This window comes from Anser cygnoides, chromosome 14 (assembly GCF_040182565.1).
Source record: "Anser cygnoides isolate HZ-2024a breed goose chromosome 14, Taihu_goose_T2T_genome, whole genome shotgun sequence".
Taxonomy (NCBI): domain Eukaryota; kingdom Metazoa; phylum Chordata; class Aves; order Anseriformes; family Anatidae; genus Anser; species Anser cygnoides.
Genome location: NC_089886.1, coordinates 9,390,792 through 9,415,251, shown reverse-complemented (window position 1 = coordinate 9,415,251; position 24,460 = coordinate 9,390,792). Strand labels below are relative to the sequence as shown.

The window sequence follows — 24,460 nt, the reverse complement described above, 5'->3', positions numbered from 1 at the left end:
CCGGGAGGGGGGCGGGGCCGCCGGGCGGCTCGGCCAATCAGCGCGCGCGAGGCCGGCCCCCTCCCACCCCCGCCGCCCCCCGACGGGGCGGGCGCGGCGGCGCCCCCTGGCGGGGAGGGACGGGACGGGGCTGGGGGGGGGGGCGGGCGCGTTCCCGCGGCCGGGGCCGGTCCCGGTGCGCGGCCCCGCGGAGCAGCAGCGGAGCCGGGTGCGGCGCAGGCCGTTTATTGAGCAGCAGAGGCGAACCGAGCCGGGGCGGCTCAGAGCCAGTCCCGCGGGCCCGGCCCCTCCCGGCTCAGCAGGCGCACCAAGCGGGCCCGCAGGTTGCCGGGGGGTTTGGGGCCCGAGCGCCCCCCCGGGGGCTCCTCCGCCGCCCCCCGGCCCCAGGGCTGCTGGGGAGGGGGCTGGGGGCTGCCCCGCCGCGGGGCCGGGGAGCTGCGGGGGTCGTAGACGTGAGCAGCCTCGCTGCTGCGGCCCTCGGGGGCCTGGCGGCTGCCCAGCTCCCACCGCCCTTCTTCTTCTTCTTCATCATCCTCTTCCTCCTCCGGGGGGGCACCGGGCGGCCCCGGCTCGGCGGTGAAGATATTTTCGTAGAGGTGCTCGGGGGGCGGCTTCCCCCCCGCCCAGGGCTCGCCAGGTGCCGGCCGGCCCGGCCCGAAGAGAGGCTGCTGGCCCCGAGCGATGGAGGCGTAGACGATAGGGCCGGGGGGCTCGGGCTCCGATGGGTGGAAGCAGAGACGGGGGGGCGGTGGGTGCGAGCCGGGCTGCGCCCTCCCCACAGGCGGGCTGGGCTGGGGATCCTTGGCCCCCGGTCCCCTCGGAGGGGGCTCGAGGCTCTGCGCTGAGAGCTGGGGCTCCGCCGCGTCCTTGCCCTGCTGCTGGGAGGCGATGGCGGCGGCCACGGCCCGGCACAGCTCCAGGGCCCGCGGGGTGCTGAAGGTGAAGGTGCCCTCGCCGGAGTCGCTGCGGCGGCCGGCCTCGAAGGAGAAGACGTTCTGCAGGGTCGGAGGGCAGGGTGAGGGGCTGGCAGCTGCCGTGGGGGCAGGCACCGGGCGCGGGGAGGGCGAGGGGCACGCACCTGATCTTGGCCAAATTTTCGGAGGTAGGGGTAGGGCCAGGTGAGCAGGGGCTGCCGGGACTGCATGTCCTTCAGCGTCAGGCTGTGGGGCAGGGCGGCCAGCAGGTAGTGCCCGTGGAGGCCGCAGCGGGTGGCCGCGTCCGTCCGCAGCAGCAGCACCGGGAAATCGGTCACTGGGGGAGCAGAGCGAGGCCGGGGTCAGCCCCGCTGCGCCCAGCCCGAGCCCACCCCGGGCCCGCCGCCGCACATACGGTCCTGCCGCGAGGAGTAGAGGGAGTTCTCCTCCATGGGGACGTCGGTGCCGGGCTGGGGCTTGGCGCTGCCCGGCGCTGCTTGCTTGGTGCCCTGAAACAGAGGGAGGTGAGCGCAGCCCCCCCCCGGGCTCGCCGGGGCCGGGAGCGGCGCGAGCGGTGCCGGCGGTACCTGGAAAGCCAGCTGGCAGAGCTGCTCGATCCACTCGTCCCGCTGCTCGGCCGCCAGCACGTAGCTCTTCTCCGTGGTGGTGAGGTAGAAGGCGGCGGTGGCTTTGGGGCAGCTCTCGGCCCCCGCGGGGCCCACGGAGACGCAGTCCGAGAGGCGGATCACGCGGCGGGCGCAGCGGCGCAGGGAGGACTTGCCCAGCGCCTTGCCGTCGTCCCGCACGTCGAACTTCTCCATGCGGGCCACGCCGGAGGGGCTGGCAGCGAAGAGCTGCGCCCGCACCTTCCTCCAGGACCGCTGGAGCGCAGGAAGGGCACAGATAGGGGGGAAAAAAAAGGGTCAGCAGAGCTGCCTGCCACGTCCGCGCTGCCTCTGCAGAGCCCACCGGGGACAGGACAGAGGCAGGGGCCTCGCTGCGAGCACCCTCAGCATCGCTCGCTGCGGCTCGCTGAGCACCGGGTCCTGTGCTTAGTTCCCTGCTGCAAAGGCCAGCCCGCCGCTGCCGCTGCCGCAGCTGAGCCCCGCGAGCTGCTCTCAGGACGGACCGTGATGCAAATTAAAGCCATTTTGAGCTGCTGGGGCTCCTGCTGGCAGCCTGACATCTGCACGGGGCCTCAGCACAGCCAGGCCCTGCAGCTCGCAGCCCGCTTCCTCCCAGGGGAGCTCTGCGGTACCAGCGCCTTCCCAGCCCGTCATGGAATAGAGGGGGTGCGTGGCCCCGTGCACCTCGAAGCACACGGCCCAGCCTCCGCCCTGGAAAAAAAAGACACACGCTGCCGAGCACCCAGAATATCTGCTGCCTCCCACGCGGCAGGGCAGCGGCCCCACGCACGTAGGCACTGCCCGTTTCATCGCCGGGACTCGGCTCCTGCTCGGCAGGGAGGCGGGAGCAGCTCTGGGAGCACCGAGGGCACGACGGCAGCCCCGCACATCCAGTGAGCACGGGGAGGCCAGGGGTCGGTGAACGCCCCACCTTACAGCCCCCCTGGCGCTGGATCCACCCTACAGGGACTGCCGCAGTCACCCGTAAGGCCCCCGCAGGGCCACGGCACCCGCTGCCCGCCCCAGGCCCAGCAGCTCTCCCTGCAGCACTGCCCCAGGGCGATGCTCAGACCACCGTCCCACGTCGCTGCTCCCCCGGCACACAGGAGCCGCGCCTCGTTACCACGCCTTTATTAATCAGGAGCCCCGCGGTGACCAAGCGAGGAGAGGGACACAGCACGCGGGGCTGAGCACCAGCAGGTGCCTGCACGGATGGGTCCCCTCGGCCGCGGGGGAGCCCGCTGGGGGGGCTACGGAGCGCAGGGCTCTCCCTGGGGGGGCCCAAAGGGGTCTGGCTCCGTTCCCCCCCCCTTCCCCAGCGGCGGGGGGCGCAGGCCTAGCGTGAAAATGGATCAGGGCAAACCTTGTAGCCAGCCTCAAATCCCCCCTCTGCCCTTTACCTTCCCGAATTTGCAGTGCTGCACATAGAGGATGCCATCCTTCACGGGGCTCTCCATGGGCCCCGCGCAGCCCCGGCGGTCAGCGCGAGGCTCTGGGACTCGGGCAGGCAGCGGCACAGAAACGTGACTGCAGCCGAAGCAACTGCATGGGGCAGGCAGACTTCCTTCTCGCAGAGACTTCCCCTTTTTGGTGTGTGGGACGAGGGGCAGAGGCTGGGCCACAGGAGGTGTCCGTCCGCCCTTCCTCTCGCAGCGGGGCAGCAGGGCAGAACGCATGCCGCGAGAGCGGGGGAAGCTCTCAGGGGACCGCCCGACGCGAGCGCAGTACGCCCAGCCCGGCTGCATCAGGGCTCTTTTGGTGGCAACAGGAACAGCCACGAGCTGAGGATGCACGGAACGAAGTACGGGGGCAAGGCTGGGGGGCTTCAGGGGGCAGCATGTAAGACCCTGGACACACCGCTGGGCAGGGGGAGCAGCCCCCGGAGCTTCCTCGTCCCGCTGGGCGCTGCTACCTGCTTGCTCAGCACCTCACGGCAGCGTGCTGCTGTAGTGGGCTGCTGCAGTACTGCTCCACACACCTCCTAGGGCAGGAGTTTGGGCGAGCAACAGCCCCAAAAGCAGGCCACAGCCGCGCAGGAGAGGCCTCTGGGCCAGGGCTGCTCTGGGTTTTGGAATGTGAGCCCCGGCTGGAAGGGAACCCAAACCCAGCCAGGCTAGAAGTCCATGGAGCTGTGGGCCAGGTAGTCCTTGCGGCCGATGTTGCTGACTTGCTTGGTCTGCATCGCCTCCAGCTTGGGGCAGTCCGTGATGCGATGGCCCAGGCCGCCGCAGAAGGCGCAGCCGCGTTCCCCTGTAACGGGAGGAACGGGGTCAGGCTGAGCCGTAACCACGCCAGGCCGGGCGACGAGGCAGCACCCCACAGGGCGGGGAGGCAGGAGCCACCCCGCAAGCAACGGGGGCGCTGTCTGCAGCCCGAGTCCCCGCGGAAGTTCCCAGCTCCAGCCCGGGCTCTCTCACCTCCGATCTCCAGCATGGTCTCGTCCCCGCAGTGCAGCACCTGGAGCACGGGTGGCACCTTCTGCTTCGCCTCCAGGAGCAGAGCCTTCAGGTCCATGAGCACCGACTCATCTGGGGGCAGAGACGCGGATCGGACGCAGCCCCAGCAGGAGCCCGACCCCAGAGCGCCCCAAGGATGACGTGCGGAGCCCTGACTTCCCCGCCATCACTCATCCCTGCGTGCTTGGGAACGTTTCCCTCGTCAAATCCGGGGCAGCTTTGTCCGGCTGCTTGGGGCTGCAGCCCACCCCCCGGCTCCCCCGGCCCCAAACCGTTCCTCACCGCAGGCTTTGTTGATGAAGGTGGTGGCAATGCCGGTGTTGCCTGAACGGCCTGTGCGCCCGATGCGGTGAACTGCAGAGGAGCAGCGAGGGTCAGGCTCGGGGAAAGGCAACGCGACGGCCAGCCCCTGCCCCGGCGAGCACCAGGACAGGCACACAGCCCCGCACCCACGCAGCCGCCCTCCCGCCGCACCCGTTCCGCACCGTAGTTCTCGATCTCCTCCGGCATGTCGTAGTTGATGACGTGCTGGATGGCCGGGAAGTCCAGGCCCTTGGAAGCGACATCGGTGGCAACCAGCACGTCCTTCTTCCCGTCCCGGAAGGCCTCGATGGCTTTTGTCCGTTCCTCCTGATCTGCAAAGGCCCAGCACAGGAGATCAGCGGGGGCAGAGCTCCTGGTCCTACCTCCTGCAGCAACCCCTGCGGCCTCAAAGGCGAGCACCACTCGGCCTGCGTGAGGACTCAGGCATCCTCTCCCCAAATAAAGGAGCAGAGGGACCTGCACGACGTTTACACCTGCTGTGACAGTGACCGCAGCGGTGTGCGCTCCTAGGGCTGCTGACACCAGCCCATTCTGCCCTTGGACCACCACAAACCGCTGCGTGCTGGGACCCTACACCCTGTGAGCGGGATCAGACAGGCTCACACCTCCGCGGCGCTCTCACTGACCTTTGCCCCCATGGATGGCCACGGCCTCCACCCCCTTGAGCAGCAGGTACTCGTGGATCGCATCGACGTCTGCCTTCTTCTCCGCAAAGATCAGCACCTGCCATGACGCAGACACCTTGGCGAAAGCGGCCCGCGCGTGCTGGCAAAGAGCGCGGCGCCCCGAGAAACGCGTTCCCCCCTGCTGAACGGGGGCTGCGACAGCTCCAGGCCCAGCACCGACACAGAGCACGGCTCCCCCCTGCGCCCGCCCCCGCGCAGGGCAGAGCCTGGCAGCGCCACGGCCACGTCCCCGCTGCTGGCCACCACCCAGCCGGGGGCTGCGGCGTGCCCAGGGCAGCCAGAGCGCGTTACTCACGGGTGGCGGAGTCTTCTGCAGGCACTCGAGGAGGTACACCATCTTGGCCTCCTCTTTCACGTACTCCACTTCCTAGGAAGGAGCACAGAGACGGGTCAGGCAGACAGCAGGGAAATTAACACCATGGCAGGCAGGGAGAGGTACCGGCGCCCCCGAGGACCACGCTGGGTTCCACACAGGGAGCTCCCGACCACCTCACCTGCACAACGTCCAGGCTGGCAGCACCCGCTCGCCCCACGTTGATGGTGATGGGCTTCACCAGGGCACTCTTGGCAAAGTTCTGGATCTTCTTGGGCATTGTGGCACTGAAGAGGAGCGTCTGCCGCTGGCCCTGCGTGGGGAGCAGGGCACAGGCAAGGACTCAGCGCTCGCCCAAAGAGGTGGGTGTAAGGATCGAGCTTCAGGGCGCTCGTATCGTACCAGCCCAGTACCTTGAAGTAGGAGAAGATGGTGCGGATGTCCCCTTCGAAGCCCATGTCGATCATCCTGTCAGCCTCGTCCAAGGCCAAGTAGCGGCAGATGTCCAGGCTCACCATCTTCTTCTGCAGCAGGTCCATGAGGCGGCCCGGGGTCGCCACCATCATGTGCACGCCACTGTGGGACGAGAAAAGCCGCGGTCGGGCGCGTGGATTCCTGCCCCACACAACACCCGGGGCCTGTACCATCTGCCCGGCACGTCCCCTTGGCCCCCGCCCCTCGGCCTCCCGCCAGCAAACACGAGCACAGCTCCCGGCCAAAGGGCTTCCTCCCCACCGGGCCTCACTGTTTGATGGTCTCCATCTGCTCCTTGACGGACATGCCCCCGATGCAGAGGGCGCAGCGCAGCGGGGGCAGGCCGTCCTCTTGCAGCAGGCGGCAGTAGTACTCGATGATGCCGTGCGTCTGCCGGGCCAGCTCCCGCTGCGGAGAGAAAACGCGTTAATTCCTGCCCGTTAATTCCTTCCCAAGCAGGGAGAGCGTGGGATCGGTGCTTGACATCGCTAAAAGCTTCCTCCCCGCCTCCACTGCGCCCCAGGCACTCACGGAGGGACAGATGATGAGCCCGTAGGGTCCCTCCCGCTTGGAAAAGGGCAGCCTCTTCTCCTGCTCCAGGCAGAACATGATAACGGGGAGGGTGAACACCAAGGTCTTCCCAGAGCCAGTGAAGGCAATGCCGATCATATCCCTTCCCGAGAGGCTGCCGGAGAAACAGGGCTGGCGGTGAGCCGCGGAATTACAGGGGGGGATCAGGCCTCAAGGCCTGAGCGGGGTGAAGGGGCTCGCTGTCACCAGGGCACAGCGCCCGCTTTACACTGCTTGGGGGGTGGAGGGGGGGAAATGTTCCCCACCCTAGGACGGGGTGAGAGCACTCACATCGTTGGGATGCCCTGGATCTGTATAGGCGTTGGCTGCTGGATTCCCTTTTTCTTCAGGCCCCTCAGGATAGCTGTCAGAGAGCAAGGGACACACACTCTCACTACCCAAAGTTTTTCCCCCATTTTCCCTTTGAATTCCTCCCTCAGCAGCAGCCATTTGACAGCAGCAGCCAGGTGACACAACCACTTGTGAATTTAAGCTAGGACAGCGCAAAAGATCTGACACCTTTGCTCGCTGCCGGACACAAGTGTCCCCAGAGAAGACCCCCCCGGGGTCCCACCTGCTGGAAACTTCATCTCCTTGAAGCTCTTGATGGGAGGCGGGATGCCCTCCCCCTCCACCAGGATGTGGTACTTCTTGCGGACGCGATCATGCCGGGCCTCGGACATGCCCAGGATGTAACGAGGTGCTCTCCAGCTGGGAAGGCAAGAGGGGAAGGTCAGGATGCAAAATGTCCCGGGACTTCAGAGCCAGCAGCACCAACAGAGGCCGAGGAGAACTCCCTGGCGAGCTGTTATCCCACCACGGAAAAGAGGTGACCCCAAGGGGCTTCATAAGCAGACCCAAGCCAGTCCATGAAATACCTCCCCCAGTTCCAAGTAAGAAGCCCCGGCTAACACCCGAGAGCAGCCTAGAGATAACAAACGAACCACGCCAACGCCATCTGGACACATCCTGGTTGTTTCCCTGACACTGCGGAGCTTTGAGCAGCGCTGGCTCCTTGAGCTTTCCCCTTTTTTCTCTAGCTTAGTCTTCCCCAAGATCTGAAAGCCCAGCTCAAGCCTTCAAGTTTTACATAAATGCATTCCAACAAGTCTCGCTGTACATAAAACAACATCCTGAATAACTCAGCAGCCTTTGATTTGACATACAGGGGCATGAAGCCAGGCAGTGCAGTAAAGCTGGTGGCCACAGAGCAGTGCTCTTCCTACCAGGCTGCACAGCGTCTTGCTCTTGTCAGCTGCGAGGAAGTGAGGTTTCCGGAAAGACAACTTCCACACTGTGAAACACACCTGGTTTTAATGGGATCATCATAGGTGATACCCTTTGCCATCTCCTTCACTGACATCAGGGCTGCAAGAACAAGGCCAACGAGATCAGAGAGCGCTCTCCACCTCCATGCACGCAGACATTAGGCTAAGACAGTGAGCCAGCCAGCACCTCCGGGTGCAGGAGCACTGAGGGCTGCAGTGACAGCACGCTCCCAGCTAAGCCAGGCAGTCAGGGGCCAGCTGGGGAACTCACGGCGGGATCCCTTTCCCAACCCCAGGGTGGAACATCACCGAGCACTGCAAGGCAGGCAGCGCCCCTCCTGCTGCCCCACAGCTCTACAGATGTGCCCGCAGCCCACAGAGCTCCCAGCACTCACCTCGGCCCTCTGCCACGCTCTCCAGGATCTTCTCCTCCTCCTTCAGCTGCTTCTCCTTGGCTGACTCCTTCCGAGCTGGGGAGAGTCAGGGAAGCCGTGAGATGGCCCCGGCACCCCCAGACGGCCACCCGGCCCTGACAGCTGCCCGGCCCTGCTGCCTGCTGCCAGCTTTCCCCCCCCCACCTTCCGCTTTCTCCTTGAGGTGCTGGTGCTGGTCCAGCAGGCTGATGTTAGACTGCGGCCCCAGGGGGATGTCATCCTCGTCGCCGCGCTGCTCGCCGCCGCTGTCCCGCTGCTCCTCCTCCGACACCACCTTCCGCCGCATCTGCAGCAGCTTCTGCAGCTGGGGGGCACCGCGGGGAGGCCGGCTGTGAGGCGCCGCACCGGGACGGGGCCGCCCTGCCCCCCCCCGCCCCCCCGGCCCCCCGTTACCATCTGCTGCTTGCGCTGCTTCACCGGCACGTAGGGCACGTAGTCAGCGTCCTCCTCCTCCCCGGACAGCTCGGACGACTCGGCCGCCTCCTCCCGCTGCCTCTGCGGGGAGAAGCGAGATGAGGGCGGGGAGAAGTGGCCCCAGGGGGGCTATGGGGGCTGAAGGGGCCGCCGCCTCACCTTCCTGCCCGCCGCGGCCTCCATGGCGCCACCGCCCCGGATACAAAATGGCGCCCGCCGGAAGTGCCGGGCTGTCGCCTAGCAACGCCGCGAGCCGCTCCCCTCCTTCCGCACTCGCTACGGGTCGCCTCGGAGGTCAAACTTCCTCAGAAGGCGCGCGCGAAGGCTCTCCGCCCCCCCTCCCCCATCTAGCCCCCCCCACCCCCCGGGCGCAGAACAAAAGCAGCAGAGGCTGGGGTTAAATAAAATAAAAAATTAAAAAGTTCTTTATTGGGTCCAGCACGGGCCTTTCTTCCCCGCAGGGAGCCGGGCGGAGAGGGGCAAGGGGACGGCCGGGGCGGGGGTGACCCCGCGGCGGGGAGGAAGGGGGCGAAGGGAGCCCCGGGGGTCCCGCGGGGCAGGAGAGCACCGGGACCCCCCCCGAGGGGGGACCCCACAGAGGAGAGCCGGGGGGACCCCCGGGGAGGGCGGTGGCGAGGGGCACAGTGAGGAGAGCGGAGCGGCCGGGGGCGGGGGGCGGCCCCGCGCCTCACTGCGCTGCGCTGGAAGTGGTTTTCTTCAGGGTGAAGTTGGTCCAGTTCACGGCCACCTTCTGGCGCGTCTGCTTGGCAGAGTCCAGACAGAACCTGGCGGGGAAAGGAGAGAGCCCCCGTGAGCCAGCAGCTCCCCGACCAGCCCGGGGGTGAGAGCCAGCTCCCGGACCCAGCCCCCGTCCCGTGCCAGGTGATGCCGCCTCACCTCTTGAAATACTCCACTTCTCGGTCAGTCTCGTCCATCTCTACCCCGTCTAAGTCCTTGGGCAGGAACACGTCATCTGGCAAGGCAGAGAACAACGGGTCAGCACGATACGGTGGCATGCTAGATGCCCAGCTCCCTCCCATCACCGTTCTTCCAGGGACAGGACTCCCCCCACCAGGGCACGGGGACGGGAAGGGGGGTGGCAGCGGGCAGGGGAAGGGCTGGTTTGGGGAAGGGACCACAGAACAGAGCCGCTGACACTCACCAATAGAGGTACTGGATTTCTCCACCTTGTTCCGGCTCTTCCTGCTCTTGCCCTTGGGCTGGGGGGACCCCCCCCGAGCAGTGGGGTGAGGCAGCTGCCGGTCCCCGGGGGCCGCGTTGGGCGGCTGTGCCGGATCCGGCAGCTCGGCTTTGCCCTCTCCCCTCCGGCCCTTCCAGTCGCCGCTCCTCTCCTTCTCCGGCCTGGCGCTGCCGCAGCCCCAGGGCTGCCCCTTGCTGCCCTCCACCGCCTCGGCGCAGCCACCCGCCCGCTGCGGCTCCGTGGCGCCGGGCTTCGAAGGGTGCTTGGTTCCCAGCACCTGCCCCTTCGCGCCAGGGCTCTCCAGCCTGGCCTGGCCCCCGGGCGCCGCAGCACCGTCCCCCTTCTTCACCTGCCCGCTCTGCCGCTTGTTTTTCCGCTGCCGGCCTCCCGCCGGCGCCTGCTCCGGTGGCTCCAGCCCCTTGGGCTGCGGCCCCTCCTTGGGCTCCGGGCTCAGCCCGCTACCGTCCACGGCGGAGTCCGCGGCCTTGGACTGCACCCAGATCATGCGGGAGAGGCTGGGCACGGCGCTGAGGCGCTTCACCACGCCGTTCTCAGCCGGCGGGGCTGGCGGCGGCTCCCCCGGCCCCTCGCCCCATCGGGGGCCCAACTCGCCCCGGAGCAGCGCGTGGCTCTTGGCGGGGCCCAGGCTGAGCGGGGCGAGGGCCAGGTCTATGTCCTGCAGGTCGGAGGAGCCGTTGAGGTGGGAGAGCAGGTTCTTCTGCTCCAGGACAGCTGCCTTCTTGGGGAAGTCGTTGACGTCCAGGTTGAGGTCATAGACGCTGAAGCTGGCCCGGATGGAGTCCTTGATGGTGTTCTTGATCTCCTGCAGCCGGCTGCTGAGGAAGCTGTTCACTCGCTCCAGCTCCAGCTCCGGCCACTCCAGCAGCTTCTCCTCGGCCGGCTCCCTGGTCTGGCTGGCTGCAGGGGCTCGCTCTGCACGCTTCTGGGCCTCCGCTTCCAGCTGGGCTTTCTCCTTCTCCTGCAACACAGGAGAAGGTCAGATGGGTCAGAGACACACATGCAGGCCACGCATTAGCCTTGTCAGGCAGCAAACTGAGGGCCAGTGCTCAGCACGGCTTTCCCATGTCGTCCACAGCTCCCGAACTGTCAGGTGTCCACTGTGGGCACCACAACAGCCACCACTCTGGGCACGAGGCAGCAGCAAACAGCAGAAGCTGTCACAGCACTGCCTCTTTCCACTACAGAGCCGTGCTGTTTATCAGAGCCCCAGCCTGCAGCGGGCAGAACAGAGCAGTCTGGCCCTCCCAGGTGTTTTGGGTACCCTCTGTATGAACAGAGGCACAGGGAAGCCCCCCATGGAAGCTCCCCCCATGGAGCACTGCTGTCACCTCAGGGCAGAGGGGCAGTAAAGGACACAGAGCCGAAGAAACCAAAAGGATGAAGAAAGAGAAGGCAAAGCCCTGCAAGGCGCAGTCTTGGCCTGACCTTCCAAGATGCGGAGGACAGGCCTCCCCTCTTGCACGCTGTCCCCACCCTGCACAACAGGACGTGGCACAGAGCAGCCCTTCCCTCTGCCCAGCCTCACCTTCTTCTTCTGCTTGTGCCGTGCCCGCTTGGCCGCCTTGGCACTGTTCAGGGGCTTGGGCTCCGTGCTGTTGATGTAGTCCAGCAGCTCGTCCACGTTACGGTGGTCCACAGCCGGCTCTCCCGAGCCGCTGTTGTGCCCTAGCTTCTGCGGCAGCTCCTCTTTCCTCTTGGTGAGGCGCGAACGCAGCTTCTCCCGGATCTCAGCGTAGTTGCGGCTTGTGGGAGCGGCTGGGGGCTGCGGGAGGCAAAACCTGTCAGGCCTGGCAGGCACAGGGACCAGACCAGGCAGCCCCAGCTTCCACACGGGTCCCCCACTGCCCTCCCCAACTGCTCCTGTCCCTGAGGTCACAGCGGGACGAGTGAGCGCAGCCCCTGCCAAACTCTTTGCCAAGCCACAGGGTTTGACAGGCAGGAGGCTGAGAGCAAGGGGACCAACAAGCTGATGAGGCAGGAGGGAAATCAACGGGGTGCAGGGGGTACCCATGATGGCAGAGGGCAGCTGTGGCCCGAGCTTCCCACCCTTCACACAGACTTCATAACTTCACAGCGCAGAGCAGAGCCCGAAGGCCGGGGGTGGCTGCAGAGCAGCCCCTCACTCACCGCGTTGTGGCCGAAGAACTCACAGTAGCAGCAGTCGCAGAACTTGCCGTCCTTCTGGTTGGTGGAGGAGGAAGTGCAGGAGCTGCGCTCCGAGCTGCTGTCCTCATCCTCCCCGAGCCCCTCGTCCGCCTCGCACGGCTGCGGCGGGTGGCAGCCGGTGCCGTTTGGGAACTTGTGCCCTTTGCAAGAGGGGTCCCTGGGGAGAAGGGCGAGAGGTGAGGGGGAACCCAGGGGCTCAGAATCACCCGGCGCTAGGTGTGTAGGAGCACCCCTCCCGTGCCAGAGCACGACTCGCAGGGCAGACAAACCACGTCCCCTGCACCCTCCTCCTGCAGCGGAGGAGCCCAGAGCAGAAGGCACCTCTAGCTCCTCGCCTCCCAGCGCCTCTGGCACGGCAGAGCTCCAAGAACCGTCCCCTGCGAGGCCACGAGCTGATCCCAGGGCAGGGAGCGGTACTCACTGGGGGCAGCAGGCAGCACGGGTGAGAAACGCTGGAACTGCACGCAGCTGCCAGACATCCCCACGCAGCTGCCAGACATCCCCACGCGCGGGCGGGCACAACTCCCATGGGCACGGCCCGCCCAGCTCAAGGCCGGGGTGGCCGGGGCAGAGCCCACAGCGCCATTCCTCTAGCTCCTGCTCGAGACCCGGCTGGCCCTCCGCGGGGAGCGCTAAGCAGAGGAGAGGGACCAGCGCCCTGGGCTCAGCGTGCTCTCTTCCCAGGCACAGGCAGCCCGAGGAGGGCCAGAGGAGCAGGCGAGCAGAACCAGCGGTCCGCGGGCTTCGTCTTCTCGAGGACCTTTGCTCAGTCCCTCGGGTCTCACTGACAAAGGTCCTGGTGGCCACCAGCAGGCCGGCCAGGCGGCTCCTCTGGGTCTTTTAACTGGAGGAGGAGCAAGCGAGCAGAGTCTCTTCTGCACCGCAGTACTACGGGACAACCGCACAGAGAAGACACACGCGGAGAAAAAGGGCTTAACCCCCTGAGACCGGGGGTCTGCGGCTACGGACCCGGCCCGCAACCCCGGCAGCTCCGCACCACCGCTCCAGAGCGGTCGATGCCTTCACATGGGGAAGGAGCACCCTTGCGCAGGGTGGGAGGAAGGGCGCATTGGCCAGGAGGAGAGGCTGGAAGCACGCGGGGGTCGCCCACTCACCTGTTCGTGCCGGGCAGCTGGTGGGAGGCAGGCGGAGGGATGAGCGAAGTACTGCAGTGCCCGTTGCACGGGTGGGCGCAGCCGGAAAGCGGAGGCGGCATCTTCAGCAGCGGCACGTTGGCGGGGGGCAGGTGGGGGCTCTTGCACGACCCCGGGCCGTGGGAGGCGACGCCAGCGGGAGGGGGCTCGGACGCTGGCTTCGGGGCTGCCGCCTGCACGCTGGGCGCGGGGAAGAGCGCGGGCTGCGGGGAGGAGCCCGGCGGGACGTGCGGAGGGGAGCCGAAGGGCCCCGCGTGGGCAGGGGGCTGCTTGGAGGGCACCAGCGCCGGCGGCTGCGAGGGGAGGCCGGTGGGGCTGTTGGGAGGAGCGGTGAGGTCCGAGTGCTGATGGTGCTCTGAGGAGTGGAAGGCCTCACCTGCGGGCGGGCAGAAGCAGAGATGGTCAGATGCTGGCTGTCCTGCGTGGGTCGGGGGCATGCTCAGAGCCACCCCGCGCCCAAAATCGCACGGGTCCCTCAGCGCGAGCTCCACACGAGCCTAGAGAAGGCTCCCACACCTCTGCTAGTGCCAAGAGGTGCCACAGCACGTCCTCAGCCAGGAGACAAAGCGCAGGGGCTGCTCCAGAGGGAGAAGGACAGCGAGCGCCTCTGCTCTCTGGGCTGCTTCTCCACGGGACCAACCCTGCCTCCCCGCGGGGAACGTGGGCTCAAAGCCATCCCTGCTCGCGAGGGTCCTCGGCAGCCCCTTGTCTCCCCCGCAGGACCTGGCCCAGCCCCACATGGAGCAGAGTGAGGGGAAAGAGGGGGCTGGAGAAGGCAGCGCAGAGCAGCGGGCTGGGAGGACGAGGCCAGCCCTGCCCCAGCGCACGCACCTGGCGGGGTGGCCCTCCGGCACATGCTTTTGAACTGCTTCGGCAGCGTCTTGCAGAAGTCGAGTGAGGTAGGCAGAGGCGAGCCCGGGGCGGCGCTGCCGGCTGTGGGGGAGGCCGCGTGGCTGTAGGGACAGGCCTTGAGCCCCGGCGCCGCGGCAGGAGCCTGGCCGACACACTCTGGGGAGAGAGCCAGGCTGGGGTGCTTGTCGCCTGAAAGGAAAGCAGAGCGAGGGCCTGGCTACTGCCTGGCGTCCCCTGGCCATTTTGTGGGGGGGGAAAAGCAGCTCAAGCATGCTCGCAGCCACCCCGCTCTACCCTGCCCGCAGCGTGGCACGCCAACACGGTGCTGGAGCAGCACTCACGGCAAAGCAGAACGCACTGAAAGCCCAGCACCTCTGCCTTTGCTGCAGCAGAGGGTGGCACCCAGGCACCCAGCCGGCATGCAGAGACCCAGCCCACCTCCCCTGCCCGCCGGTCCGGTGCCTGCAAGGAAGCAGCCTCAGCCGAGGAGCAGGGAGAAAGCTCTGCTCAGCCCCGCGGGGGTTCAACTCACCTAGTGCAGCGGGGGGGGCCCCAAGGGGACTGCCCTGCGCGGCCCCGTTGGCGTGCTGCGAGTTCCAGAGCCCCGAGAGCTTGTGAGCAGACAAGAAAGAGCTGGGGTCCCAGTCCCCTGAGTTCCCGTGGCACGAGGAGGAGGAGGAGGAGGTGGAAGAGGAAGAGGAGTGGGAGCCACCCCCACAAGACTGCGACTTGCAGGACGTGTGGGATAACGAGACCTGGCAAGGAAAACACAGAGTGAAGCAGCAGCAGGCTCCTGGGGGAGGCGGGACGCCCTCAGCCCCGCGGCGTTGGGGCCAAGAGCCCCTCCGCTGATCCGAGCCCCTGCTCCTCTCGCTGCCTCCATCCAGCAGCGACGCACCCTGGCTCCCGGGGCCCAGGCCAGCAAGCCAGGTGGATGCCAAAGGCCAGGGCTAAACAGACCCACAGGGGAAGTCACCGCTTTCCCCCCGAGCCCTGCACGCAGGCAGGCACCTGCCCTGGCACACGCTGCCCCATCGCCCTGGGTGCCCGCAGCCCAGAGCCCCAGGGCTGGGCCAGGCAGCGCGGGGAGGACGAGCACAGGGCGCTGTGCAGCGGGGCTGGCACAGAAGCAGCGGCGCCGCCGGCCCTGCCAGGCAGGCGGCTCCTGCACTGCTCAGGCTGCCAGGGAAGCCTCCGTACCACCCTCTGACCCACCCGAGCAACTCTTGAGGAGCTCAAGTCGCGGCGAGGAGGGGGCCCGCACACCCAGCTCGCGCCACGGGGCGATCGATGCTGCGAGGCCACGCTCGCGGGACACCCAGCCCTGCCACCCGCCGCTGCCCGGCCGCGTACCGCCAGGGCCTGCTCCTGCACCGCCCGCCGCTCTTCCTCCTCCACGCTCTTCCGGCAGCTCTGGCAGATCCACAGCGGCATTTCTCCCAGGAGGTTCTGCACGAGCGTTGGCACGAAGTCCGGCGGCAGCCTCTCGCCGGGGGAAACCAGCCCATTGTGGGACGGCCCTCCCCAGTCCTTGCGCTCGCGGTGGCAGAGCAGGCAGCACGTCTGCACCGACTGGTTGGCGGTGGGCAGCCCCTGCGGTGGGACACACGGGCCACGAGTCAGCCTGGGGCACGGCACGGCTCGCGGCGGGGCCCAGCCCGGCACCAGGGCAGCCCTCGGGATGCTGGCATCAACCCGGAGCGCTTCTCGCAGGCTACACGTGGGTCTGCGCCTTGTGCCAGCAGCACAGAGCGGCCTCAGGCTAAAGATGTGCCAGCTGTGAGCATCTCAGACCACTGGGTGGACCATGCTGTGCTCAAGAGCCAGTCCCACCACCAGGTAGCACCACGCCAGCCTGCGAGGCCACCAGCAGCTCCCCCTGCACCTGCGCTACGGCGGGACCAAGGGAACTCCCAGGGCAGGGCAGGACCCGCGGATGTCACCCCGCAGGGCCGGGCTGGGGGGTCCTGCAGCCACCACACTCCCTCCTTGCCCATCGCGGACCCCCTATCACAGCACCCACACCCCCTGAGCCCCCCCCGCCCACCTCTTTGTTCTGCAAACCCAGCAGCAAGGATGCGCCAGGGCGGGGAGCAGCCCCCGGTGCTCTCCGTGCGCGAGGAGGACGGGACGGGGCTCGCAGCCTGGCACGGCGGCGGGCACGGGGCCGCAGCCCGCGGGCTCTCCCGAGGCCGCGCCGAGCCGAGCGCTGCGCGGGGGGCCCCCATTGTCTGCGGCTGCGGCGGGCCCCGCGACAATGAGCGCGCACCGAGCCGCTGCTGCCGAACAGATGGCGTCCCCCGGGCTCAAGGTGACGCTAAGGTCAGAGGCCAAGGAGAGGGTGGGGGGCGCAAAGCCCCCCGGGCCGCTGCGGGCTGGGGGGGGGGGAGGCGGCGGCCGCGGGACCACCCCGCACCGCAGCAGGGGCAGGCGGCACCGCTGCTGTAGGGGATGCTGTAGGGGATGCTGTAGGGGACGGCGCTGCCCAGCGCACCCCCTGCGGAGCAGGGACCCGCGCCCCCCGGTCCCGCCGCGCGCCCCCATAGCGGGTGGCGGCAGCACCCTGGGGACAGCGGGCGGCATCGCCCAGCAGCGGGGCCAGCCCGTCCTGCGGCCCCCCGCGGCCCCCCCGGGCACAGGGAGCTGGGGGGGCACCCCCCGCCCCCCTCCCCGGTTGGGGGGGGGTGGGGGCACGCAGCGCACCCGCAGCCCCCGGGGGGCGGCCGCGCGGCGGTCCCGGCGCGCAGGGGCTGCGGGAGCGGCCGGCCCCCGGCTGCAGGCGAGCACCGGCGGCTCGGGGAGCGGCCCCCCCCGCACTGCCGGGGGGCGAGGGCTGCGGCCCCTCCCCGGGGGGCGGCCCCGAGCAGCGCGGAGCCCCCCGCACCCCCCGGCGGCGCACGGGGAGCCGCCGCCGTCCCCGCCCCACCGGCACCCCCCGGGCACCCCCGGCTCGCCCCCCCCAAGCCCCGCACCCCCCGAACCCCACCCCCCCGGGACTGCCCCCCCCCCCCCCGGTACCTGCGGGGCGGCTCTGCCCGGCTCGGCGCTGCCGCCCGCCGCCGCCGCCGCCACCTCGGACGGGGCGGGAGGTTCCGGGGGCGGCGGCGGCGGCGGCGGCGGCGGGGCGGGGGGGGTCGGCCCGGCGGCACCCCCGGGGCGTTCTCGGCGGTTGGCGGAGCCGCCGGTGGCCGCCGCCGCCTTGTTCCGCCTGCGAGTCATGGCGAGCGCGGCCCGGCGCCCGCCGCAGACAGGACAACAGCCAATATGGCGGCGCGGCCCGTCCGGCCCCTGCCCGGGGGGGGGCGGCCCGGCGAGGCGAAGCCGCCGCCGCCATTTCCCGAGCGGGCAGCGCCGCGCACCGGGGCGCCGCCCGGCGGCCGGAGGAGGCTCGGCGGGAGCCGCCGCCGGGCTCCGCCCGCCCCCGAGGCCCGGAGCTCGGTGTGGGGGGGCTCGCAGGTTTCGGGGGGGGGGTCCCCTCGGAGCCCTCCCCCCCCCCCTCGGTTCTGCGGGGAGCGCAGCGGGGCCCGCACCCGGGGGCGTCCCAGCACCCTGCTCCCGGTGCTGTGCGCGGACAGCGCCGCCAGGCCCCCCCCCCCCCCCGGGGCACCCCGAACCCCCCGGCAGAGCTGGGGCCGGCTCAGCCCCTCGCCCCCCCGTCCCCCCTACAGCACATGGCCCCCCAAATCCCCCGCGGGATGCCTCCACCCACGCCACAGCCTCGTGCCGGCGGGCAGGATGAGCGCGGTACGCGGGGACGAGGACCCCCCCCGAGCCCCCAGCCCCACCGCACAGCGCTACCCACGGCTGGGGGGGGTCCCGCTCACGGTACCGGGGACGTGGGCGCGGTGCTCGGGCACGGCGGAGCCGAGCCCAGCGGGCCCCCCGGGACCGGCCGTGCCAGCCGTGACTCAGGGACTTCCTCCGCCCGGGCGGTGCCTCGGTGCGTCCCCGGTGGATTTTTGGCTGCTGAATTGAGCTCGTTAGGCTCCGAGCCATCGGAGTTACCGCCGGCCGCAACATCCCGGGGCACGGAGCCGTGCGGCACCAGCCGCCTGCCCCCGGACCGTCCCGCCCTGCGGCCCGCGGCCGGCGGGGGCGGGCACCGGAGGGGCCGCGGGGGCACGGGGGAACCGGGAGGAGCGGGGGGGAACCGGGTACCGACACCGGGCACCCTGCCCGCCCCGACGGGGATCCGCCCGCGGTGAGACGGCAGCGAGGAACCGGCCCGTCGGGGGGCGGCCGCCTCCGGGCACCGGGCAAGCCCCGGGTCCCGCCGCGGGTCGGGCCGGGCGGGGCGGGCAGGGGTGCGACGGGGTCCGGCGGGCCGCGTCCCCGCGGCCGTAGACCCGAAGGTGGGCGGACACCGCCCCGTCACGCCCCCGGGCGGTGCCCGGTGCCGGCCCGCCCCGTCGGCGAGCGGCGGGCTCGGGGAGCCGGGCGGCGGCGGCGGCGGCAGAGCTCCCGGTCGCGCCATGCTGCCCGCCGCCCTCCGGAGGTGGCTGCACCGGCCCAAGGTGAGAGCGGCGGCGGCGGCCACCGCCGCCCGCCCCGTCGGGGCCGCCGGGGACCGTACCGGGGACCGTACCGGGGACGGGGCGGCCGCCAGCCCCGGTGGCCCCGGAGCGGCGCCCCCCGCGTACCGGGGCCGGTGGGCACCCGGGGCCGAGCCGGGGAGGGGGGCGGACGGAGCCCCCTCGGGGGGGAGCGCTGCCGGTGCTGCCGGGCGGGGAACGGGGGCAGCCCCGGGGCTGCGCTGCGGAGGGAGGGCGCGGCCCCGGGGGCACCGGGGCCGGGCAGCGGGGCTCGGGGGCTCGCCGCGACGCCGGTGGGTGCCGGGAGCCCGGCGGGGCCCGGCCCTCCCGGGGCAGGGCGGAGGAGGGAGCGGTGCCGGCGGGCCCGGCCGGTGACTCACGGGAGCGGGACGGGAGCGGGCAGCTCCGCGCCCGCCCCAGCGCCGCCGGGACCGGGCCTCGGCACCCCCAGCCCTGCGGGCCCGGCCCTGCGGAGAGATTTAGGGAGCAGCGGGGCACGGAGCTCGTTTCCCGGTGCCCCCGCGCTCCCTGCCCGGGAGCCTTCCCGCGGACCTTTCACCCGGTCCGGTGTTTACAGCTGCGCACGGATCCGTGCCCACGCTCGCGGGATGCAGGCGAGCTTGTTCATCCTGCTCTGCCCCGGGGAAACTGAGGCATGGGTGGGGACGGCCGCCTCGGCCGGGAGCGCTCGGTGCGGGGCTGCCCCGCGGGGTGCTGCCCCCCGGGAGCAGACCCCAGCCGGTGCCCTGCGGCGTGGCACCCCCCCCATCGCCCCTCCGCTCTCCCCGCAGCGCTCCGACCCCCGGCTGCTCTCGCAGTTCTTCTTTGCCGACGAGCGGGTGACGCGGGTGGTGGCCGAGATCAACGGGCTGGATGCCGAGCTGGACCCGCAGCAGTACCTGGTGCTCCTCAACCAGCTCCACCTCAGCCAGGTACGGCCCCACCGCGTCCCCCGGTCCCCGTGGGGGGGGCTGCGGGTGACGCCCGTTCCCTCCCCAGGCTCACCTGCTGGCCGTCATCGAGCGCATCATGGAGGAGTGCATCCCCACGCAGCGGCACAGCCGCGACTACCTGGTCAAGTTCCCCGAGGAGCTCTTGGTGGACAACCTGGGGAACCACATGCTGTTCGCTGCCGAGGTGAGCCCTGCGCCCCGGGGAGGGGGCGATGGAGACCGGGTCCCCCAGGCTGGGGGGGCGAGGGGCGCACCCCACCACAGGCAGACCCCCGGGGGCCGGCTCCTGACCCGCCCTCGGTCCCGGCAGTGTCTCCTGGCGGGGACCTTCATCGAGGTGGAGGAGGCGGAGGGGGCGCAGCTGCGGCCGCGGGCCAGGAACCTGCTGTGCAGCCTGGAGCTGGTGCGGACGGTGCTGCGGGAGCAGAGCCTGAGCCAGCCCGGCACCTACCCCGAGCCCGTGCGGGCTGCGCTCGTCCAGTTCGACCGGCTCTTTGCGGAGTTCGAGCTCAGGTAGGGGCCGGGGTGCTGGGATGGGGGGGCCCAGGGGAGGCTGGTGGCATCTCACGGCCTCCCCGACTCTCCAGCTACGTGTCCTCGCTGGTGGCGGTGAAGTCCCCCGAGGAGATCTACAGGCAGCAGGAGATCATCGTGCTCTTCTGCGAGACGGTGGAGAGGTGAGGGGCACGGCACGTGGGGAGGGGGGGCCGGGGCTCTGAGCCCCCCGGCACTGCCCCAGCCCCGCTGTAAGGCTGCGTGTCCCCCCTGACAGAGCCCTGCGCTCGGGCTACCTGACCCAGGAGATGATCGATGGCTACGAGCCGCTGCTGATGTTCACCATCCCGCGCCTGGCCATCATCAGGTGGGTGCAGCCCCCTGCAGACGGGTGCCCGGGGGTGCCCCGTGCCAGCCCCAGCGGCCAGCCCGTGTCACACGCTGTCCCCTCGCAGCGGCCTCCTCATCTACCCTGAGGGTCCCCTCAGCCTGGAGCGCGGCCCCGAGCAGATGTCGCGGGTTTTCAGCCCCTTCTACAACCTCCTGAAGAAGATCAGGTATGGGGGCAAGAGGGGGGGACACGGGTGCCTCTGCGGGGTGGCGGTGGGGAGGTGGCACGGGGCTCACGCTGTCCCCTTGCCTCAGGGACCTGCTGCGGGTGCTGTCAGCGGAGGAGCTCTGCCTGCTGGAGAGGAGCCTGTGCACAGCCGAATCGGAGGATCCCTGCAGTCCGGCCACCCCTCCGACCTGGGGGGCAGCCATGCCCGGAGCGGGTCCCCCCGCTCCATGGGGTCTCCTGGAGGCCCCTCACACCACCCCCCCGCCCCACACCTGCACGGGGCGGTTGGGCCCCCCCGGTGCCGTGGAGAGCCCAGGCATGGACAGGCACGTGGGGGTCTGCGTGGGGAGGGAGCGGGGCCGGGGTGTCCAGATTTTTCGTGCCACCCCGTGGGTGACCATCGCCTCCCCCCGTACAGCCCCCAGCCCCCCAGAAGTGGCCCAGGGCCACGGCTCGAGGCCCCGCCGGGTGCCCGCCGGTCGGAGCTGCGCTCGCACTACAGCAGCACCAAGGACATGCTGCACACCCTCTTCGTCTGCATCTCAGGTGAGTGAGCGCCTCGCCTCCCCCCGGCCACCCCGCGCCCCCCCCAGCAGCACCAAGAGCCCCGCTCTCGCGGCGCAGGGGTGGCCGATCAGCTCCAGACCAACTTCGCCAGCGACCTGCGGAGCATCTTGAAAACAGTCTTCAAGATCGTTGCCTCGCAGGGGGACCCATCAGAGGATTTGGGCACCAGCAGTGAGTAACGGGGCATGGGGCACGGCTCCTCTCCTCCGGGCAAGACGGGGCTGTGACAGCAGGCGTGGGGACGATGTGGCCGCAGCACCCAGCTGGGCTTGCTGGCAGCCACCCGGGCAGGGGCTGCTGCATGTCCCGGCCACTGAATCTACTTCCCTTGTCCCTGCAGAAGAAGAGGACGGCGAGCTGCAGGTGGGTGACGCACCCCGAGTAGCTGACTGCCCGCTGTGCCACAGCCCCACGGAGGGAGCCGGGCTCCGGAGGGCAGGTGAGGGTCATGGGGGCTGCCCTCGGCTGGCGCACGGTGCCGGCCCGGTGGCACCGCAGGGCTGGGGACGTTGCTGTGGCCGAGGTGAGGATGGGGCCACAGGGGGCTTTCACCTTTGTGTTTTCCCCAGCAGGAGCCCACGGCCGGCCGGAGTGGGTGCCGGACAGCACGTGCAGCCAGTGCTGCGCCTGCCGCGCGCCCTTCACCCTGCTGCGCCGACGGCACCACTGCCGCAGCTGCGGGAAGGTAACGGGGGGCTGGGGCCGGGCATGGGGCTCCGCGGCCAGGCACGGGGCTGCGGGGGTCCCGGACCTGCTCAACACTGCTCCGTCTCTGTGCCCACAGATCTTCTGCGCCCGCTGCTCGCCGCACACCGCCGCGCTGCCGCACTACGGCCAGCCGAAACCCGTGCGTGTCTGCACGCACTGCTACGCCGTGCACCTCTCGCCCGCGCCATGGCGCTCCCGGAGCCGGTGAGGCCCCCCCCGGCTGCAGGACCTGGCTCCGTAGGAGGATGCAGGATCGCTGGGAGCGGCTGTGCCGAGGCTGCAGAGCGGCTCCACGGCAGCAGGGCTCCGTGCCCGGCACCAGGCTGTGCCGGCGGGGCCGCGGTGGGCGCAGGACCGCCTCACCCGGTGCGTGGTGGCCGTGCCCCTGCTCCCGGTGGGGCTCGCGTGGCCGCCGCCAGGCTCCTGCCCGCGGGGCTGGAGATCTGCCTGGGGCCCTTTTTGCTTCGTTGCGTTTTTTCAGGTGAACTTTGGCTGCTGCTGGGCCCAGGGCAGAGTCTCCCCCGCCCCCGGGGCCTGTCCCGAGACGGTGCAAACAGCCCTCACATGACGGCGGGGCCGCCCGCGCCCTGGGGTGCGGTGGGGTGGGGTGGGGGGGCTGGCTGCCACCCGGGGGCCCCCCCGGAGCTCCCTGCCACCAGGGGCAGGGTTCCAATAAACAGCTCCGAGCGCCGCTGCGTGCTGCCCCGCTGTGCTCCGTGGGGCTGCGGGGCGGCGGGGCACCCGTGGGTGCACGGGGCGGGGGGGGGGGGTGAGGGTGCCCCACCGTGGCGGCGGGGGGGGTGCGAGGGGGGGACAGCGGCCACCCTGGGCACGGGCTGGGTGGCAGCGCTGCTGTGCACGCGCACACGCAGGTGTGCACACCCCATGTGCACGTGCACGCGCACCTGTGCGCGCTGCCTGCACACGGAGCCACGGGTGCACACGTGCGCGTGCACGTGCGCGGCCCCGCGCGCTGCCCCGGGCTCTCCGTGCACGCGCGCCCGCCCCGTGCCCGCTCCCAGCGCACGCCCACGCGGGCGCGCCCCGGCCCCTTTAAGGGGCGTGGCCTCGCCCCGCGGGCTGGGCGGAGCCACCCGGGAGTGGGCGGAGCCTCCGGGGGTGGGCGTGCCCCCCGCGCGGCCCCGCCCCTTCCCGCCGATTCAAATTTGAAGCCGCCGCTTTCCCGCCAGAACGTGCCGCCCCGGCGCGCCGACGTCAGCCCCGCGGGGCGCGGCGGGGCCAATGGGAGCGCGCCCCCGGCGGGCCGGCCCCGCCCCCCTCCCCGTACCCCCCCCCCAGGCATGGAGCCCGCGGGCGGCAGCATCCAGGCGCTGCTGCGGGCCGCGGAGTTCCTGGAGCGCCGGGACCGCGGCGCCGCCACCGGCACCGGGAGGGGCGGCCGGGCCCCGGCGGGCCTGGCGGAGGCCGAGCACGGCTACGCCTCGCTGTGCCCCGCCCGCGCCCGGCAGGCGGCGGGCAGCGATCGGTGAGCGGGGGGACGGGGGGCGCCCGGGGCCGGTACCGAGAGCCCGGCGTCGGTGCTGAGCGCCCGGTGCCGGTACTGAGAGCTCGGTGCCGGTACTGAGAGCTCGGTGCCGGTACCGACCGCCCCCGCTCTCCCGCAGGTCGGTGCACAACGCGCTGGAGAAGCACAGGTACCGGCGGAGGGAGGGGTGGGGGGGTACCGGGAGCGGGGCCGGTACCGGGCAGTGCCCCCCGGCTGAGCACCGCCCACCCCGGCCGCAGGCGAGCCCAGCTCCGGCGCTGCCTGGAGCAGCTGAAGCAGCAGGTGCCCGCCGGTACCGGGCCGGCCCGGCCCACCACGCTGAGCCTCCTGCACCGCGCCCGGCTGCACATCCAGGTGAGCCCGGCCCGGTGCAGGGGAACCCCCGATGTCCCCCTGCCACCGCCCCGGGCCCGGTGACAGCCCCCCCCCACCCGCCCCGTTCCCCGCAGCGGCTGCAGGAGCAGGAGGTGAGGGCGCGGCGGGTGAAGGAGCGGCTGCGCAGCCAGCAGCGGAGCCTGCGGCAGCGCCTCGAGCAGCTGCTCGCACCCGCAGGCAGCGAGCGGCTGCGGGCGGACAGCCTGGACTCGTCCCGGCTCTCGGAGCACTCGGGCTCAGACGGAGGTCAGTGCGGTGACGGAGGGACGGGGGGGTCAGGCGGGGAGGGCATGGGGCGGCCGCCGGGCGCTGACCCTCGCCGCTGTGCCCAGAGGAGGCCGAGGTGGACGTGGAGGGCACGGTGTTCGGCGCGGAGCCGCCGCTGGCCGCCTTCAGCACCGGGAGGGACCACAGCTACTCCAGCCCCCGCGGGGCCTGGTCCTGACAGCGCCGCCTTCCGCACCGCCGGCCTCCTCCCGCTGCCCGTGCCGCAGGAAATGCCGCCGCCAGCCTCACCACCCGGGCACGGGGCACCGGGGGACACGGGGCACCCGGGCGCTGTGCGGAGCCGGGCACGGCGCAGCTAACGGTCCCTGCTGCGCACAGCAAAGCACTTCGAGGGGGGCGGAAGAGGCGCTGGCAGCCGGCCCGGCCATGGCGGGGACACCGCGGAGCCCGAGGCTGCCTGCAGCTGGCACTGGGCAGTGCCCAGCCCCGCCAGACGCGGCTATCGGCCCACTCCGCTGCCCGCCGGGGCCAGGAAGGGGAAGTGAGAGCGCTGAGCAAGGTGCCTGCACGCTCCCGCTGCTCCCTCGGCCCCCCTCCCCTGTACATACCCCACACCATTGCAGTAAAGGCACTTGGTCAAACCCGCCTCTGCCTCCTCCCTGC

The 24,460-nt window shown here is 70.8% G+C and overlaps 5 protein-coding genes across 10 annotated transcripts; 2 read left to right on the top strand and 3 right to left on the bottom strand.

The window, feature by feature from the left end:
* Positions 1 to 156: 156 nt before the first annotated feature.
* On the bottom strand, positions 157 to 3,285 carry DOK3 (docking protein 3). Its single transcript, XM_048080441.2, has 5 exons — positions 2,941 to 3,285; positions 1,502 to 1,795; positions 1,330 to 1,423; positions 1,079 to 1,251; positions 157 to 995 (listed from the first exon to the last, which is right to left on the bottom strand). Exons 1-5 carry the CDS (start codon positions 3,283 to 3,285, stop codon positions 261 to 263), a joined length of 1,641 nt encoding a protein of 546 aa, XP_047936398.2. The 3' UTR covers positions 157 to 260.
* Positions 2,656 to 8,751, bottom strand: DDX41 (DEAD-box helicase 41). The gene is made up of 17 exons (XM_048080440.2): positions 8,639 to 8,751; positions 8,459 to 8,560; positions 8,210 to 8,369; positions 8,027 to 8,101; positions 7,671 to 7,731; positions 6,938 to 7,074; positions 6,655 to 6,727; positions 6,325 to 6,478; positions 6,065 to 6,201; positions 5,733 to 5,895; positions 5,501 to 5,632; positions 5,302 to 5,373; positions 4,947 to 5,043; positions 4,482 to 4,631; positions 4,279 to 4,350; positions 3,958 to 4,068; positions 2,656 to 3,790 (listed from the first exon to the last, which is right to left on the bottom strand). Exons 1-17 carry the CDS (start codon positions 8,660 to 8,662, stop codon positions 3,654 to 3,656), a joined length of 1,857 nt encoding a protein of 618 aa, XP_047936397.1. The 5' UTR covers positions 8,663 to 8,751; the 3' UTR covers positions 2,656 to 3,653.
* Positions 8,752 to 8,876: 125 nt separating this feature from the next.
* Positions 8,877 to 17,829, bottom strand: FAM193B (family with sequence similarity 193 member B). 4 transcript variants are annotated; one of them, XM_066976990.1, is made up of 10 exons: positions 17,703 to 17,829; positions 15,227 to 15,466; positions 14,406 to 14,628; positions 13,853 to 14,062; positions 12,983 to 13,397; positions 11,829 to 12,024; positions 11,227 to 11,463; positions 9,642 to 10,659; positions 9,377 to 9,452; positions 8,877 to 9,264 (listed from the first exon to the last, which is right to left on the bottom strand). In XM_066976990.1, the coding sequence occupies exons 2-10, from the start codon at positions 15,305 to 15,307 to the stop codon at positions 9,168 to 9,170; spliced, it is 2,553 nt and encodes an 850-aa protein (XP_066833091.1). In that variant the 5' UTR covers positions 15,308 to 15,466; positions 17,703 to 17,829; the 3' UTR covers positions 8,877 to 9,167. The 4 variants fall into 4 exon arrangements, with proteins under 4 accessions (XP_066833091.1, XP_066833088.1, XP_066833089.1 ...); XM_066976987.1 differs by lacking the exon at positions 17,703 to 17,829 and adding an exon at positions 16,892 to 17,149; XM_066976988.1 differs by lacking the exon at positions 17,703 to 17,829 and adding an exon at positions 16,892 to 17,149 and having other exon boundaries at positions 13,853 to 14,029.
* Positions 17,830 to 18,190: 361 nt separating this feature from the next.
* Positions 18,191 to 22,378, top strand: LOC125184922 (lateral signaling target protein 2 homolog). 3 transcript variants are annotated; one of them, XM_066977011.1, is made up of 13 exons: positions 18,191 to 18,387; positions 19,197 to 19,337; positions 19,405 to 19,542; positions 19,669 to 19,871; positions 19,946 to 20,035; positions 20,110 to 20,220; positions 20,309 to 20,410; positions 20,499 to 20,738; positions 20,831 to 20,958; positions 21,037 to 21,150; positions 21,320 to 21,418; positions 21,552 to 21,664; positions 21,764 to 22,378. In XM_066977011.1, the coding sequence occupies exons 1-13, from the start codon at positions 18,346 to 18,348 to the stop codon at positions 21,893 to 21,895; spliced, it is 1,653 nt and encodes a 550-aa protein (XP_066833112.1). In that variant the 5' UTR covers positions 18,191 to 18,345; the 3' UTR covers positions 21,896 to 22,378. The 3 variants fall into 3 exon arrangements, with proteins under 3 accessions (XP_066833112.1, XP_066833111.1, XP_066833113.1); XM_066977010.1 differs by having other exon boundaries at positions 21,549 to 21,664; XM_066977012.1 differs by having other exon boundaries at positions 18,201 to 18,387; positions 20,131 to 20,220; positions 21,549 to 21,664.
* Positions 22,379 to 22,966: 588 nt separating this feature from the next.
* Positions 22,967 to 24,442, top strand: MXD3 (MAX dimerization protein 3). Its single transcript, XM_066977018.1, has 5 exons — positions 22,967 to 23,173; positions 23,313 to 23,342; positions 23,434 to 23,548; positions 23,644 to 23,815; positions 23,902 to 24,442. The coding sequence occupies exons 1-5, from the start codon at positions 22,989 to 22,991 to the stop codon at positions 24,012 to 24,014; spliced, it is 615 nt and encodes a 204-aa protein (XP_066833119.1). The 5' UTR covers positions 22,967 to 22,988; the 3' UTR covers positions 24,015 to 24,442.
* Positions 24,443 to 24,460: the final 18 nt, after the last annotated feature.